The sequence below is a fragment of the Lepus europaeus genome, chromosome 23, assembly GCF_033115175.1.
Source record: "Lepus europaeus isolate LE1 chromosome 23, mLepTim1.pri, whole genome shotgun sequence".
NCBI lineage: Eukaryota > Metazoa > Chordata > Mammalia > Lagomorpha > Leporidae > Lepus > Lepus europaeus.
This window is the reverse complement of record NC_084849.1, coordinates 15326878-15342085: the sequence shown is the minus strand read 5'-3', so window position 1 is coordinate 15342085 and position 15208 is coordinate 15326878. Positions and strand designations below refer to the sequence as shown.

The 15208-nt window shown below is 56.5% G+C and overlaps 1 protein-coding gene across 1 annotated transcript; it reads right to left on the bottom strand.

Annotated features, from left to right (window-relative positions):
• Window positions 1-757: 757 nt before the first annotated feature.
• On the bottom strand, window positions 758-11117 carry PRKAB1 (protein kinase AMP-activated non-catalytic subunit beta 1). Its single transcript, XM_062181927.1, has 7 exons — window positions 10758-11117; window positions 8514-8677; window positions 7490-7583; window positions 7164-7278; window positions 5192-5325; window positions 2048-2116; window positions 758-1854 (listed from the first exon to the last, which is right to left on the bottom strand). The coding sequence occupies exons 1-7, from the start codon at window positions 10914-10916 to the stop codon at window positions 1777-1779; spliced, it is 813 nt and encodes a 270-aa protein (XP_062037911.1). The 5' UTR covers window positions 10917-11117; the 3' UTR covers window positions 758-1776.
• Window positions 11118-15208: the final 4091 nt, after the last annotated feature.

The following is a 15208-nucleotide window of genomic DNA, read 5'->3' as shown; positions in this document are numbered from 1 at the left end:
GTGACACGTGGCTTTGCCAGTGACTCGGCAGCGCGGGCAGTTCCCTTTCCTCTTCAGTAAGCTAATTTCCATTACTTTTGGCTCCCTGGGTGTGTGCTTCCACTTGGCTCTGTGGCAATCTTCCGAGTCATAAGCGATTTCCGTTTGTGTGGCTTTTTGAAGAAAATGAAACCTTTTACCTCGACACACAAGTGCGGAGAATGCCGCCTGACCCGCAGGTCCACTGGTTTCTGGGTGTGCCTGCTCCTGGCCACCACGACAGCCATCTCCCCCGGGAGGGCTCCTACAGGGAGACAGGTTCTGAACCGGTTTGCACACCGGGTTTCTGGCCTCTTGCTGTTTCTGCCCAAGGCCCGCAGTTCCCTCTGCGCTCCTGCTAATAGTGCTGTGCCTGGCATCGCTGGGGTGGTCAGGGTAGGACGGCCGACGGCCAGTGTGAGTGCCCTCCTGGCTACTCCCTGCTCGATGGGCCCCTTTCCTGCTACTTCTCCTTCATGTGTCCTGATGGCCGGGAAGGAAAGGCAGAAGGGGGTACCTGTAACCCCTCCGCCACTCTGGGGAGGACAGAGTCCTTTCCAACTGACTCCACGAACATCCCGGAGGCTCGCAAGCCAGGCCCACGATCACAGGTTCCCTTGGAGCCAGAGGAAGCTGTGCTGGTACCGTGCCTGGCGACTTCAGCCTCCCAGGCAGTGTGGCAGACGTGCCCTATGCCTTTGCCGCAAGGATGGCAGTGCCAGTCTTCACACAGCTCAGTAAAACCAGGCTCCGGGTGCACGTCCAGTCATCTTTACAAAGTTTATTCAAACGTATGCCAAGGTGACAATAGTTCAGTGTTTTGAAAACAGTAACAAAAAGGGGGTATCCAGAACTCAGGTTTACCAGATCAGCCCTGGGAACCAGGGCGCTGGTTCCTCCCTCTCCCAGGGGAAACCAGGGGATGCGAGCTCAGTGAGAGGACCTGCACGGGATACAGCTGCGGCACCGCCCTAGACACGGGGCGCTGTGCCCCACAGGGCGTCTCCCAGACAAGGCCCCTGCAGGTGGCTCTCGGTGTCCCACCCCTCGAACAAGCAACGGCTGCCGCTGCAGCCCCATCTGCCAACCAGGGGCACGGGGACACGGGCTTCCGGAGCCTTCACGCCGCCGCCGCCGCCGCCGTGGCATGGAGAGCTGGGCGGCGTCCCAGCCTGGCGACGCCTTCTGCGCGCAGGTTACTGCTGAGCAGTTCCCGTGGTCTAGACTCCAGCTCTGGGGACTGAAACGTGACCGAGGGCTGTGCGGTCGGCTGCCCTGGTTAAAGAAGTTCTTAGTGCACAGTGAGAGACGACTTAATGCTTCATCTGGAAATCAGATGGCTTTGAAATCCGACAGAAACCACACTCCCCGGAGCAGAGGAGCCAGCGTATTGCTTTGCTTTCGAAGGACAGCAAGGCCGACACTGCACTCACCGTGCACGCCACGGCAGGGGCGAGAAGTGGCCTTGCATGGGGGAGTGGACACTGTGTGGCCTCCACCCCTGCTTCCAAGTGTGGTCGGCAAGGCGGCCGCATTGTTTGGGCTCCAGGAGGCTCTCGGTGAGCAGGGGAGAGGCAGCGCTGCAGAGCCCCGCGTCGGAGCCCCCGAGGCTGCAGCACGGGAGGCCGTGGGGGCCGGGGCTCTTCAGGGGCTGCAGGGCCTGGACGAACCTCCAGGGAGCACAGGGCAGCTGTGAAAGGTCTTGGAGATCGTGCGTCCCCCTGCTGGGGAGCGCGCGTGGGGCCCGCCTCCGGCTCTTCATATGGGCTTGTACAGCAGGGTGGTGACGTACTTTTTCTTGTACCGGTGGGTGGCGCTAAGCACCATCACACCATCCTAAGGAAGAGGCGAGAATTATTGAAGGCAGCACTGAGGTGGGGCTCACGGCTCAGCCCATGAGAACCAAGAAGAGGCTCCACAACGGGAAACCCCTGGGCCCACGCACACCCGAGCTGGAGCGGGTGCGTCAGGAGCTGGACACTGCCCCAGGCACCTCTGCCAGCAAGGGTCCTCTGGGCATGGCCATTACCTTGATGGAGAGTGCGTAGAGGTGGTTCAGCATGACGTGGTTGGGCTCAGGGAGCAAGGCCGGATCACACTGTGAGGGGAGAGAGGCAGGTGTGAGCGCTCGCGACGTGGACATCAAGAGGATGCTGTGTTTTCACAGCCTGTCCAAGGCGGCCAGTGAGGTGGGGAATCTGCTCCCGCGCACCTGCTGTGTGTTCTGGCCAGGCTTTCCCCTGGGCCTCTCCGGTGTGGGCCCTGTTCTGTCCTAAGAGGCACAGGCAGGGACACAGGAGCAGTCCGCTGGGAGCACGACAGCACGCACAGACACACAACGTGTGTAAGCACCCCCGGGCAGCAGCTGGCTGTCCAGCTCGTGGAAGACCCGTGACCTTGGAGGAGGGAAGCATCGGCAGCGACACCCATTCGGGCTCACGCAGGACTCGCACTTAGTGGTGCCACTGATTCTTAAGAGAAGCCGGAAACCTGGGTTTCTTTCTGTAAACTTCTAACTGCAATGTTAATTCAAGCAGTAATAATTAAAAAAGGTATCATTTTGTCAATGGATCCCCAGCAGGTGCTTGTAGGGAGGCGGTGCAGGGTTAGTGGGGGGAAGCACAGGACCACACACCTACCTGCTCTTCGTGCCGTCTCAGCCGCTCACTATGGCCCTGAAAGGCTTTTTTTTTCTTAATTTTAAGCTGAACTGTACCTATAGGGAATGGGCACTTAGCCTAACGGTTAGGACATCTGTGCTGCCACACTGGAGCCTGGGTTTGATCCCAGCTCCAGCTCCTGACGCCAGCTTCCCACTAGTGCGGACCCTGGCGGGCAGCCGCGATGGCTCCGGTGCCTGGACACCTGCCCACCGTGCAGAGCTACACTGAGTGACCAGCTCCGGCTTCAGCCTGGCTCAGCCCCAGCTGCTGAGAGCATTTAGGGAATGAACCAGCAGATGGGACCTAGTTTGCATTTCAAATAGTTACTTTCCTTTAGAACAGTGTGTCTGAGCACTTACTCTGTATGACATGTTTTGAAATACTTGTCTCATCTACTCTTCATGTACTGCTGGTACAGCAGCCACTGTAGAAGTTCCTTAACCTAAAAGAGCCACCGTCGGCCCAGCAGACGCCGTGTGTGTCCACAGGGAAGACAGCTGTGTCAGGACATCCGCACTCCTACTCCCTGCATTACGACAGCTACGCTAACCAAGCCGCCGGCCCATCAGTGGAACAGTGAAGAAGGAAATCCGGTCACTCGTGACGACACGAGTGAACCTGGAAGCCACTGTTTAGAGAAATAAACCAGGCACAGAAGATGCTGCCTGGCTCCCTTCTATGTGGAAACTGAAGACAGCTCCGTCGGAGCGGAGGGCGGCGTGGTGCTGGTGAGGAGATGCTGGTCAGCGGGCTTGTCGGGGGAGTGAATTCCAGAGATCTGCCGTGGGGCTGGCACTGCGATGGAGGAGGTGAAGCCGCTGCCTGCAGCGCCTGCATCCCGTATGGGCACCGGTTTGAGTCCCGGCTGCGGCGTTTCTGACCCAGCTCCCTGTGGGGAGGCAGCAGCAGATGGCACGGGTTCTTGGGCCCCTGCACCCATGCAGGAAACCTAGATGAAGCGCCTGGCTCAGCCTGGCCCAGCCCTGGCTGCTGCAGCCATTTGGGGAGTGATCCAGCAGAGGGAAGAGCTCTGCCTTTCAAATAAATTAATTATAAAAAACACGATCTATTGTCCTGCCTGGTGACTGCAGTATTATATGCTCAGAGAGCAGATGTTAAGTGTTCTCCCTGGGACTTGACTTCTCTGGTTCCGTTTCCCCTTCCTAAAATGGGGGTAAACGCTACTTAATTCACGGAGCTGCTGAAGCCAGGATATGTGAGGAGCACGCAGGCGGTCCAGGGCACAACAGCAGCCATTGCACTCTGTAACTGCAAGCAAGGTTTGTGAGCGCTCAGCGCTGCCTTGGACATGGGGGCCTGAGCCTTTCTCCCGGTCCACATCCCAGCATCAGTATCCGTCAGGGCAGGCAGTTAGTGCTGCTCCCTTTACCAGGAGGTGGGAAAACAGAAGTCAAACTCCAGTCCTGGCTGAGAAGGGCACTGGGAGTCGGCTAACCTACAAACTTTGTAAAACTAATTATGAAGCTTGATGTCCTGTGTTCTGCACCCAGTGCCTGCTTGCCACACTGCCGGTTTCGGACAGTAGTCCTCACCACTGGCTGCCTCTTGGCCTACACAGGGCTGACCCAGCTGTCTGGCCATCCCTAGTGTGCTGAGAAAGGGGGGGGGGTCCCACTGGGGCAGGGTAATAAACCCCGAGACCCTACCCTGGCGGCCAGCAGGGATCTCTGTAGGGGGTGCCTGCACAGAGCTGTGCCAGCTCATCTCAGCACAGGCTTGAGCGGCATGGTCACTTCAGCACCTGCTGTGGTTTCAACAGGTGTCGCTCAGAACGCACGTATTTGAAACTTAACCTCCAACACAACAGTGCTGGGATGCGGGGCCTAATAAGAGCTGCCAAGGCCAGGAGCCCAGCCTACAGGAAGGGATTAGTATTAACAGAGGGGGAGAGGGCCCTGGGATGACAACACAGGCGTCCATGCCAGAGGCTGGCTCCATGCTCCTGGCCTCCCAGCTTCGCCCTTTGCAAGCCACCCAGTCTCACAGGCAGTGCAGCAGTAGCCACTCCTACAGTCCCTCGAGCACACCTCTCAGCCGCGCTGCCCTGGGTCAAGCCCGAGGGCCAGGTGGACTGGGTGATGGCCGCCTGTCGGCTTCCAAGGACACGCACCGTCACCAGCCCAGGGGAAATGATGAGCCACGTACCCAAACTGTGATCCAAGAGCACAGACAGTTCTGGAAGCAATTTAGTGATTGAAAGTAAATTCCAGAACGTGGGGGCCAGAGGCAGAGCGCCCCTGCACGGCTTCCTCAGCGGGGTGTGTGCATGTGTGTGTGTGTGTAACCACTGGCCAGCAGCCCCTGTATGGCTTCCTCGGCGGTGTGTGCGTGTGTGTGTCTAGCCACTGCCGTCAGGCAGGGTGTGTGCGTGTGTCTAGCTGCTGGCTAGCAGCCCTGGCCGTCAGGTGGGCTGGGTGGCCAACACCATGCTCCTTCAGCAGCTGCTGTGTGCGCAGTGGGCAGAGGGGAGCAAACGCCCACATACTCACGGAAATGCCGGTGTCCTTGTTCAGGATGACCTGCAGCAGGTGCGGAGGAAGAATGGGCGGAGCTTTAAACCGCTCCTCTGGCTTGGACACATAGGGCTCCTGATGGTAGGGTCCCGGCGGGGAACTGGACAGCTCTGTTGGGAGACGGTGACAGCACATCGGTTTTGAAAATCGCGAGCTCTGGGGGCAGCCTCATTTAATCTATGGCGTTGGCACCTAGTTTTCCTCAATTCAGACTTTGATTCCCTGACAGATCTATGTATAGGCTCCGAGGATAAGCAGAAGGGATGAGGAAGGTGGGTGATTGGCAAAAAGCTCAGCTGTGAGCTCAGATGGCCTGGGGAAGCCGGGGCGGCGAAGCCGGCGAGTCTCGGTCAGATTAATGAGGCAGCCGCTCCCAGTCCCCCAGCCCAGTAACGCTGCCACCTCGCTTCAGGCTGGGCTGGCAAAGGACACAGAGCTAAGGCTTCGAGAGAGGATGAAGTGGCTCAGCACAAGCTATGCGCATCGCCAGTCATGATGGAACAGAAGATAAAGCTGCCTGCTTACCCAGAGGCAGTGGAGAAAAACAGGTTATATAAGGCACGGCACATTTCAAACAAAAAATTAACCCAAACTGAAAACCCGATTTCTAAAGGCTCTTTGATTCTATCACACTCAAGTTCCTGCCAAAGCCCTTGCCTGAGTATCTTGATTGTACAGATATGTTAAGAAGCTTCTAGAAGTGTGGTGTTTCACGTTAGAAGGAGCTCGTTCAGTGAGGTCTGGCCAGCTGCAAGGGGCCAAGTCCCCACCCTCATTTCCTAGGGGACAGGCCCCCCTGCACCTGCCCCGGTCCCATCACAGCAGGACCCCGAGAAGAGCTGGAAGTACATACGGAGCATCAGGAAGGTGCCCACTGAGAGCCTCCATCGGCTCAGCAGCAGCGAGGGGCCATGTTCCCACCCAGCTGTGATGGCACAGCGGCCTGATGTTTAGTCACCAGCAGGTGGGAGGGTGTTTGGATTCTCACTCTCCCCTGATTCCTATCTATGTAAAAAACAAAAACAACTCAGCTCTCTAGAAGATTAGTTAGAGATCCGGATAGAAGAATCACTTTTGAATCCCGAGGTCCCACTCGGCAGCCTGACCTGTCAGCCACTGGTGACGCTGAGATCCTGGTGGCAGAACCCGCGGGCCCAGCTGAGCAATGAGAGCCATCCTATCAACTACCTGACCCTGTCACCTGCGACTGCCAGACGCGCCCTTGGGGAGCCTTTTCACCGCCTCCTGTGGGATCCGGGCACTGTTCACAGCGTTCCCCCCACCTCCGCCCCTGGGAAGGACAGGGTAGGGCGCGCTGACACCTGGATTACAACGTGTCTCTTCCCCTGAATTGAACCTGACAGAGCCTGGGTAGAAAGCAATTCATCTACCCCTCAAAGCTTCAGACTCGTGGGAGGTGGGCAAGTTCTGCCAGGAGTGTGTCGAGCAGGTTCCTGGAAGGAGTGCTGTGCTGTGTCGCCTGCTTCCTGTGAGCTGCCTCCGGCCCTTGTCAGGGGCCTGGCAGGTGCTAATGGAGCACACAGGTGATGGCCAAGGTCACCGAGGTGTCCGCTTATCACCTGTCAGGCTGCAATCCTCCAGGCAGTGCAGGTGGGAAGTGAGCCGCAGGCCTACCAGCGCTGGCTCCTCACCGACCCCACATCTCTCTCCAGGGCCTCCTCGGCACTGCCCCTGGCATGAGTCCAAGCTCTGGTTCTGTTCCATTGCCTGCTGTCTGGGGCCAGACAGACCTACCGCATGTCTGAGAAGACCTGTGCCATGACTCACAGCTCCCGAGGGGGTGAATTTCAACACCTGACTTGCCAGAGTCAGGGGTGAGTTTGTGGTTCCACAGGGAGCTACACACAAGAGCAGGAGCCAGGAAGCACATCTGGAGCCCGCAGAGCCCCACCCGCGCGCGTGGGGAACAGAGCAGCTGTGTTCGTACCAGACACGTCGGAGCACTTTTGGGAATCCACCATTAAAGCATCAAATACTTCAAAGTCCGTTTTCTTCACTTGGATGACGTTGTTAACCGTGCCGAGCTGGCTGGTCACTACTGGCTGGGGAGAGACAGAGGCAGAGTCATGAGGGGAAGGCCGTGAGTCACTCTGCCGAGGACTTGGGGTTCCTGGCTGGCCACCCTGCTCGCCTTGGTCACACGGGCCCACAGTCCGACAGCGGCTCTGCTACCTAGCCCAGACCACATGGGGACGTTTTGTATCAGGGCAAAGGGGCCCCTTGGGAAGGGGGCGCGCTGGAGAGGAAGAGTACCTCCGAAGGGTCGTGTGTCCACTGCCCATCCACAAAGAACTTGTACTGATGCTCTCCTTCCGGAAGATCCAGGATGGCTACAAAGTTATTGTGGCTGCAAGGAAAAAGGAACCAGAGGTTTTCACCTGGCTGGGCCACTCCAAGGCTCCCTTGTCAAACCAGCCGCAGAACGACACCAGAAGGTTGCGCAGGAAGCCCAGAGCCGAGCGCAAGGCGGAGCAGTTTCACGGTCTCGCGGTGCAGAGGCTGGGAGGCAGCGGCAGCACGGGCCTTCCGGAAAGCTCGCTCTGCTCAAATACTAGGAATCTACGCTCCTGGCCCAAAAGGTCAACAAACAGGCACTCGTGTTCTCCAGCGTGGCGGCCCTGGAGGCCAAGGATGACCACACAAGGTAAACAGCAAGCTGTCTTGTTTTGCTGTGTGCCATTTGCCTCGGGCGGGAGAGGGGATCAATTTCATAGGACATAAACATTCTCTAAAGAAACTTGCAAAACTTAAAAAAAGAAAAAAAAAAAAAAGTCCCAGGGCACTAGTGTCACCAGCGTTGTTCCTGACTCAGGCTGCTAACAGATGCACGCGGCCCTGGACGACAACCAGGAGGACCCAGCCGGGCACCTCATCCTCAGCACTCAGCAGCGCTGACACATTCTCAGGACAACCTGAGACAGGAGTCGGGGCTAGCTTCCTGGGAACGCGTCACACCTGCTGACGATGCCCGCGCGGCCCGAACCTTCCAAACAAAATGCAATCCCGGGACCCAAGGTCGGAAGGGACCGCAGGGATCCCCTGCTGCCAACTCCCAGCCCAGCCAGCAGCCTGTGCCTGCAGCCCTTGCCCCCAGCCCAGCGCTCTGCCCACCCCGCCAGGTGATGTCTGGGACGCCAGCAGGTGGGTCCTCCAGCACAGGCGCTGTGGGATTCACCCCGTGAGGCCTTGAGGAAGGGTCTCTCCTCCTCGTGCCCTTTCCTGGTCGCCTGCAGCCACGTCTCGGCTCACGGCACACGCAGGCAGCGCCCGGCGTTACCTTCTGGTGAGGGGCAGCTTGCTCCAGTTGTTGAAGGACCCAGAGAGGTACACTTCCTTCCCGCCCCCCGTCCACCGGAACACCGTCGGCCGAGCCTGGGCGGGGGCTTTGTCGTTCACCTCCAGATCGTGCTGCCAGGCCAAGAACTCCTCCTTCTCGGGGGCCTGGAAGCAGAGCGGGTGTCGCAGGATAGGGGTCAATGAGCTCCCGGCCAGTGCAGCCTGAAGAGGCGCTGTCACGCCCTTGTAGTCTGCTGGCCATGCCTCAGTGTCCCCACCAGCACCACGGAGATAAAAGAATTCATTCCTAAGGTTGTTGGGAAAACTCAGGCGGACAGTCCACGTGGAAATGTCCTGTTGAGCGACTGACAGGACGTGCGGAAGCGCCTCCTACCCAGCACTGTGTCCCTCGCTAGCAGAGAGGCCACCTGTGGGGCTGGCGCAGTGGGGCACTGTGTTAGCTGCTGCCCGTGATGCTGTGTGTGGCGTCCCGGACCTGAGCACTGGCTCCACTCCACAGGCCCGCTGCTCTGCCTCTGGTCCAGCTCCCTGCCAATGCGCCGGGCAAGGCGGCAGAGGGTGGCCCAAGTACTTGGGCCCTGCCACCCATCTGGGAGACCTGGATGGCGTTTTTGGCTCCTGCCTTGGGCCTGGCCCAAATCAGGCCGTTGCAGCCGTTTGGGGAATAAACCAGAGGATGGAAGCTCTTTCTCAGCCTTTCAAATAAAGAATTTTTTTTTTTTTTTTTTTTTTTTTTTAAGGAGCTCTGCATTAGAACTGTAGGAGAAACTATCAGACGTGCTTGGAAGACTGCTTAATAAATGTCATTTTCCTCCCTTCATTAAACAAGACTGGAAGTATGTGAACATATGTGAGGGATAATTCCAGAACCTGTCAGTTTGAAAATCGGCAGATCCAGCCTTTGAGGAAGGGAAAGGCTATTCACTGGCAGGAACGGTGTCCTGGTGTTGGTGAGAAGAGATACTAAATAGGACATTAGGATGAAGTATAACGTCCAGTGTGTAAGTGCTGTGTAACCGAAGTGTTCTGGCCTAAGAGAGAAATAAACACATCCAGCTCTGGGAGAAATAAATAAAGGATGTTTAAACAAAGTTTCCTGGCCAGACGCCAAGACCTTTCCAAAGGGCAGTAGCCGGAGGAGGGGACAAGGCTTTCGGGGCGTCCAGCAGGCGTTTGGCGCCTGAGCTTATCTACAAGACGCATGTGTCTACGGAATTCTAACAAGACCTGTGGGTTACAGAATGCCAGCCCAGAACCACAGTGCAGGGAGGCTGTGATGGCCACAGCCCCCACGGGTAAATCTGCTACATGATTTCAGGCAGTTACAATGTATGCTCCCCAGATCTGCTACACACCAGCAACACCAACACCAGCACTTCTGGCACAAAGCTATGGTGCCTTCAATAGCCTTGCTGGGGTCCCGTGTACTTTTGGGGGGAAGGGACGTTAAGTCAACACGGTTCCAAAGTTCAGGTGGCGTGCAGCTTTCTGGGAACGCAACAAGTTCAGGAAACAAGTTCCAAGCACAGGATGGAGGGCCAGGTAACAGCAGATCTTCCTAGTTAGACCCCCAACTAAGATCTGAGGGTGTAAGACGGTGTCAGCGCCCAGCCCAACACTGGAGGGAAAAAGTGAGTCACTCCCCACGAGCCGCCCATCGGCCGCATGGACAGAGTGTGCAGGTGCATATAACAGGGTCCCCTTCACCCTCTCTACTCTGTCCCTTTAAGGAATGAGTTCTCAGATACAGTATCGGCTCCCAGAATCTCTAAGTGTCCCCGGGCCCTATGCAGTGGCTTTGGTGGGAGAGGAGGGCCCGCTGGGCTCGTCACAAAGCAGACCGTCCCAGGGGACCCGATGCGGCCTGCAAAGAGGTGCGCTTCGGCCCGCTTCCAATGCTGAATCCCAGACACAACGCAGCGGCGCCCACCCGCGCCCACCCTGCGCTCGGCCGTTCTTCCTTCCGCTCCCACGTGCGCCCTGATCCACGCGCCCCGCCCACCTCCCCAGCGCGGACCGCACAGCCCCCAGACCCACTCCCACGACGGGCCGGGCTGCCTGCGGGGCACGCAGCACTTCCCGGAGCCCGGAGACTAATTACACCGGGGAGAGACGCGGCCGGCCGGGGCTCACTCGCCTGAGTTAATCAGGAGTCGGAAACTCGGCGCCCCGAGCGGCCCCTCCCTCGGGGCCGCGCCCCTGTCCGCGCCCCCCAGCCGCGCACCTTGATCTCCTCCGAGTGGAAGAGGTCGGCGTCCTCGGGGCCGTCCATCAGGATCTTGGGCCTGTCCCCGTCCTTGGCGCCCCCCGAGCTGTCCCTGCGCGGCGTCTTGTGGCCGCCGTGCCGCTCCAGCGCGGCGCGCTCGCTGCTCGTGTTGCCCATGGCGGGGGTCTGCGGGGACACGGGGGAGCCGGGCCGGGTGGCGCCGCCCAGGAGTCCGGGGCAGGGTCGGGAGGCGCCCGGAGCAGGATCGCCAGGCTGCGCGAGGTTTCGCAGTCGCCTTCACCTGCGCCCGGGCCGTGGAAGCGGGAAGATAAGCCGGCGCTTTCCTGGCAACTCCCCCCAACCCCGCAGCCACTTCCGCTTCCGGCGACTCCGCACGGCTTCCCCGCCCCGCAGGCGGGGAGGCTGTGGCGGGCGCGCAGCCCCGGACTAACTCGTCGTCACTTCCGCTTCCGGCGGTGGCTGGCATCCGTGGGCTTCAGAGCCGCGCAGTCGCAGTCGGCCGCACGGGGGGCCCGAGCCAGCGTGAGGCCGTGGAGGGCCGGCAGGGGGCGCCCCAGTGCACTGGCGGCCTGGGCCGCTCTACCTGCGCTGGAGAGAGCGATGCCAGTGGATGTCCTAGGCCGCCCTCCGCTGATGCTACCCTGTACGGCTAAAGGTGCAAAGTCTGATTAAGAAACCGCCCTTTGCTTAAAGCCCCTTGGTGCCGTGGCTGTTAACGCTTTAGGATGCATTAGACTGATTTTGCTAGAAGTTTCTTCTAGTAGCTCGAGGGCTACAAAAGAGAACTTTTATTAAATTCAGTGCGTAGGCTTTACAGATTTATTTATGTATTTGAAAGTCAGATGGGGGGGGGACAAAGAAAGAGATCTGCCATCCGTTGGTCACTCCTCAGGTGGCCACTGTTGGGCCCCTCAGTAGTAGAGATGCCCACTTGCTCGAGAGGACGCCCAAAAACCCAGACTCCAAACCAGCTGATGCAAAAAGCATGAGGTATTTATTGTACGTTTGCGCAAACGGGCCCCTCACCTCAGGCAGTGAGGAGCCCCGAGCGGCAGTTTTACACAGGTTATATAGGCAACGAATTAGCATATTCCTAACGCATGTATAGGATTGGTCAGTTCAGAGGGACCGTTAGCATATGGGAGAATGCTGGCGAAGAATGCTGGTGGAGAGTGCTGGTATAAAATGCAGAGGTGGCACGGGATTGGTTGGTTCGGAGGGACAATTAGCATACCGGAGAATGCTGAGGGAGAGTGCTAAGGTGTTACAGGATTGGCCGGTCGCAGTGACATCATAAGTGTGCGCCTAGAGACCCTCCGAAGGGAGGGGCAGCTCTGCTCTGGGGCGCGCCCAGAGGTTTCCTGGAGGGGAGGGGCAGTTCTGCTCTGGGTAGCATCTAACCTCTTAAGAAGCCCCTGATATTTGCCCAGGCCTAGTTTCCTGTCCCTCTCCCCCATAAGGGTCCTTCATTCCCTCCTTTTCTCTTTGCACAGATTTTAATCCTAAAATCTATTGGACCTCGGAGATCTTTGAAGCTTGACACTGGTACTGTTGAGTCAGCACCCGGGTTTGGAGTTAAACTTGCCAAGCTAGGCGAAAGGGTGGCTGGCAAAAGGGGTGGTCTGGGGAGAGCCTGCCTCACTGGAGGGAGGGAACTCTGTTCTTGCTGGACTGGGTTGAGTCCCACTGACTGGGGACTGGGAGCCATACACGCCCCAATAGTTAAGACTATTTTTAGGGATTTTTGTCAAATTATTGTGGTCAGGTACATCCCAGGTATCTAACCCAGTAACCAGTTGACATACGTTCGGGTATAAGGTGGGCCACCATGCCCTGGGGGTATGTAACCACTAACAGACCAGGCCACCCGTCCTGTGGGGGAAATTACTTCCCACGTTAACAATTGTGGAGCATGGGGATTGGAAAAACAATGGGGAAAGGCCAGGAACATCACAAATATTAAACAGTTTTTGAAAGTCTTAGCTTGAGCGGGTTCTGAGTGCGCTGGAGCTTCCATTTGGCTGGTCTATCCGGATCCTCGGGGCCCTGGGGAGGTGGTGCTCGCTTCACGTGTGAGGCGTGGACCCACGCAGCGATTCCGTCGACCTTGAGAGCGGTGGGAGTTGTCAACAGCACAGTGAAAGGGCCTTGCCACCGGGGCTCTAGAGTTTTAGATTCGGACATACACGGCATCACCGATTTGGAAAGGATGTGGGATAGTTGTCGTCTTGGTTTGGTAGGCTGCTGCAAGAGGTTTCCAGACCTGGTTCTGGATGATCTGGAGCGCTCTCATCCGGGCCTGTAACCTAGGGGCATCGGCAACGGAGTCACTGGCAAGGTCAAGCAAGCCTGCTATTGGTGGGGGCCCTCCACAAAGGACCTCGCATGGTGTCAGTCCGCAATGAGAGGGCGTGTTTCGGACCCGGAACAACACCATAGGGAGGAGTTGGACCCAGTCTTTAACGCCAGTCTCCAACGCTAATTTGGTCAAGGCGCCAGATGTTGGGTCTTAGTCCACCCGTACAAGGATGGACTGGGTCCGAGGAAAGGTAAGCGCGCCGCTCGCCCGTTCCCCAGCCTCCTGGTCCCGGAGACAATCAGACGCAGCGGGGAGCCAAGTCTAGCAAGGACTCAGTCACCTTCTGCATAATAGTACCTTTTATAACACAAAACTGCAGAGTCATTGGGGCCGGGCTAAGGACCAACCAATTACTTAAAAAACACCTTGGGGGGGGGATTTCTATAGGACTAGCCCTATGTCTATACACTTGTTACTAGTTTTGTTACCTCCCTTGTTGTTGTGCAGCCAATTAGTTTTAGTGGTAAACAACTTTGGATTCCGCCCATCTTACTTGGCTCCAGCTCAGGCGGGGGCACCCGGGCCTGGCCTGTCCTGGCCAGGCTCATGCCCCACAGATTCCCCCTTTTTGTTTTAGCACGCGATCCCTGTCTTAGGTTGCCCCCAGCCGTCCTTGCCCTTACCCGTCATTGGTAACCCAGGCAGCTTGGCCATGAGCCCTGTCTTAGGTTGGTGCAGGACGCTGGGTGCTTTACCCGTCTTGGGGTGTCGCGTGACTTGTAATTATGGGGGCGTGGTGAGCTTTCTCCACCGCCTGTCTTAGGTTGTTCCGGTCCATCCGGAATCTTACCCGTCATTGGCAATGTGGAGAGCACCGGGGGCGCTTCCCCAGCTCAGGGGATCATAGCCCTCTGTGGCTAGCAGCCTCTGGTAATGAACCTCAACCTGTCTTACCCTAGTTGCCTCTATGTGCTGTTGTATAAACTGTATAAGCCTATTCGTTATGCATGGGCCAATGGCAAGGATTAAAAGCAGGGCAAGAAGCAGTCCAAGAAGAGAGAAGAGGTAGGGAAAGAGTCCATTAAGGCTCATCCAAAAGAGGCTTTTTTGGAGTACACACTAGATTACCTTGGAAACCAGAAATAAACACCTTGAACATAAGAGTTAGCACACAAAATCCGCACATAACTTAGAACTATTTAACAGAGCTAAAAAGAGCTTACATGACCTAACTTTAGAAATGGCAGAGTAACCCACTAAGCAGACACTGTTAAAAAGAGACACTATAGTTTTTGCAAAAGCAGATCTGTAAAAGAAACAAGTTTAAAGCATATTAAGGACATATAAAAACTTGTAAGACCACCTTAGCTGGAAAGCAAAAACACGAATACAACATAGGTCCGACATCATCTACAATATTTTAACACACTGCATAATTTAAATAGACTTAAACAGTTGTTACTTTAACAAATTTAGAGTCCCATCCTTTGAGAGTTCCAGGGATCCTACTGGAAGTCCCAAAGTTGTTAGACTCCATTTGAGAATTTAAACTGTTAGAGAGTCAACCGCCTAGCCAAAAACTAGTACGTATAACCTGAATATTTTAACCAAAGCTGTGGGGTAGATCTGATCAGAGTTAGGTAATCACTTAAACATTAAAGGCAGACAAATCCAATAAAACACGAAACCTTCAAGACACGTGCAAACTCTTAGATAAGTTAACTACAGCAGCACAGAAAAGAGCTGGTCATCAGCATAGGAGCCCATTGCTTAGGACAGGGAAACACATCTGAAACAAAGCGGCAGGGAATGAGAGACTTCCGTAGTGCTGGAGAAAAAGTCTTATTAACTGCAAATAAAGACTCATTAGGTTGGAAAGGGTTAATGGATTGAGGTTTTTGTTCTTTTAAGTAAGGCCAGTGGTAGCCAAAGGCATTTTTTTTTTTTTTCCCCCTCCTAGTGAGGACAGCATTGAATTGTAAATGGAGAGGAAAAAAGCAGTCCAAGGACTAGTCTCCCCTAGAGTATCTGGCTGTGGCCTGCAAGGGTGTAACAGGCTACACTGACTGGAAGAGAGTGCAGAGAAAGGCCGTGGTCCCCCATTTACAGGGAAGACTGTGCACGTCGGGGTCTAGCAGGACTGGCTGTG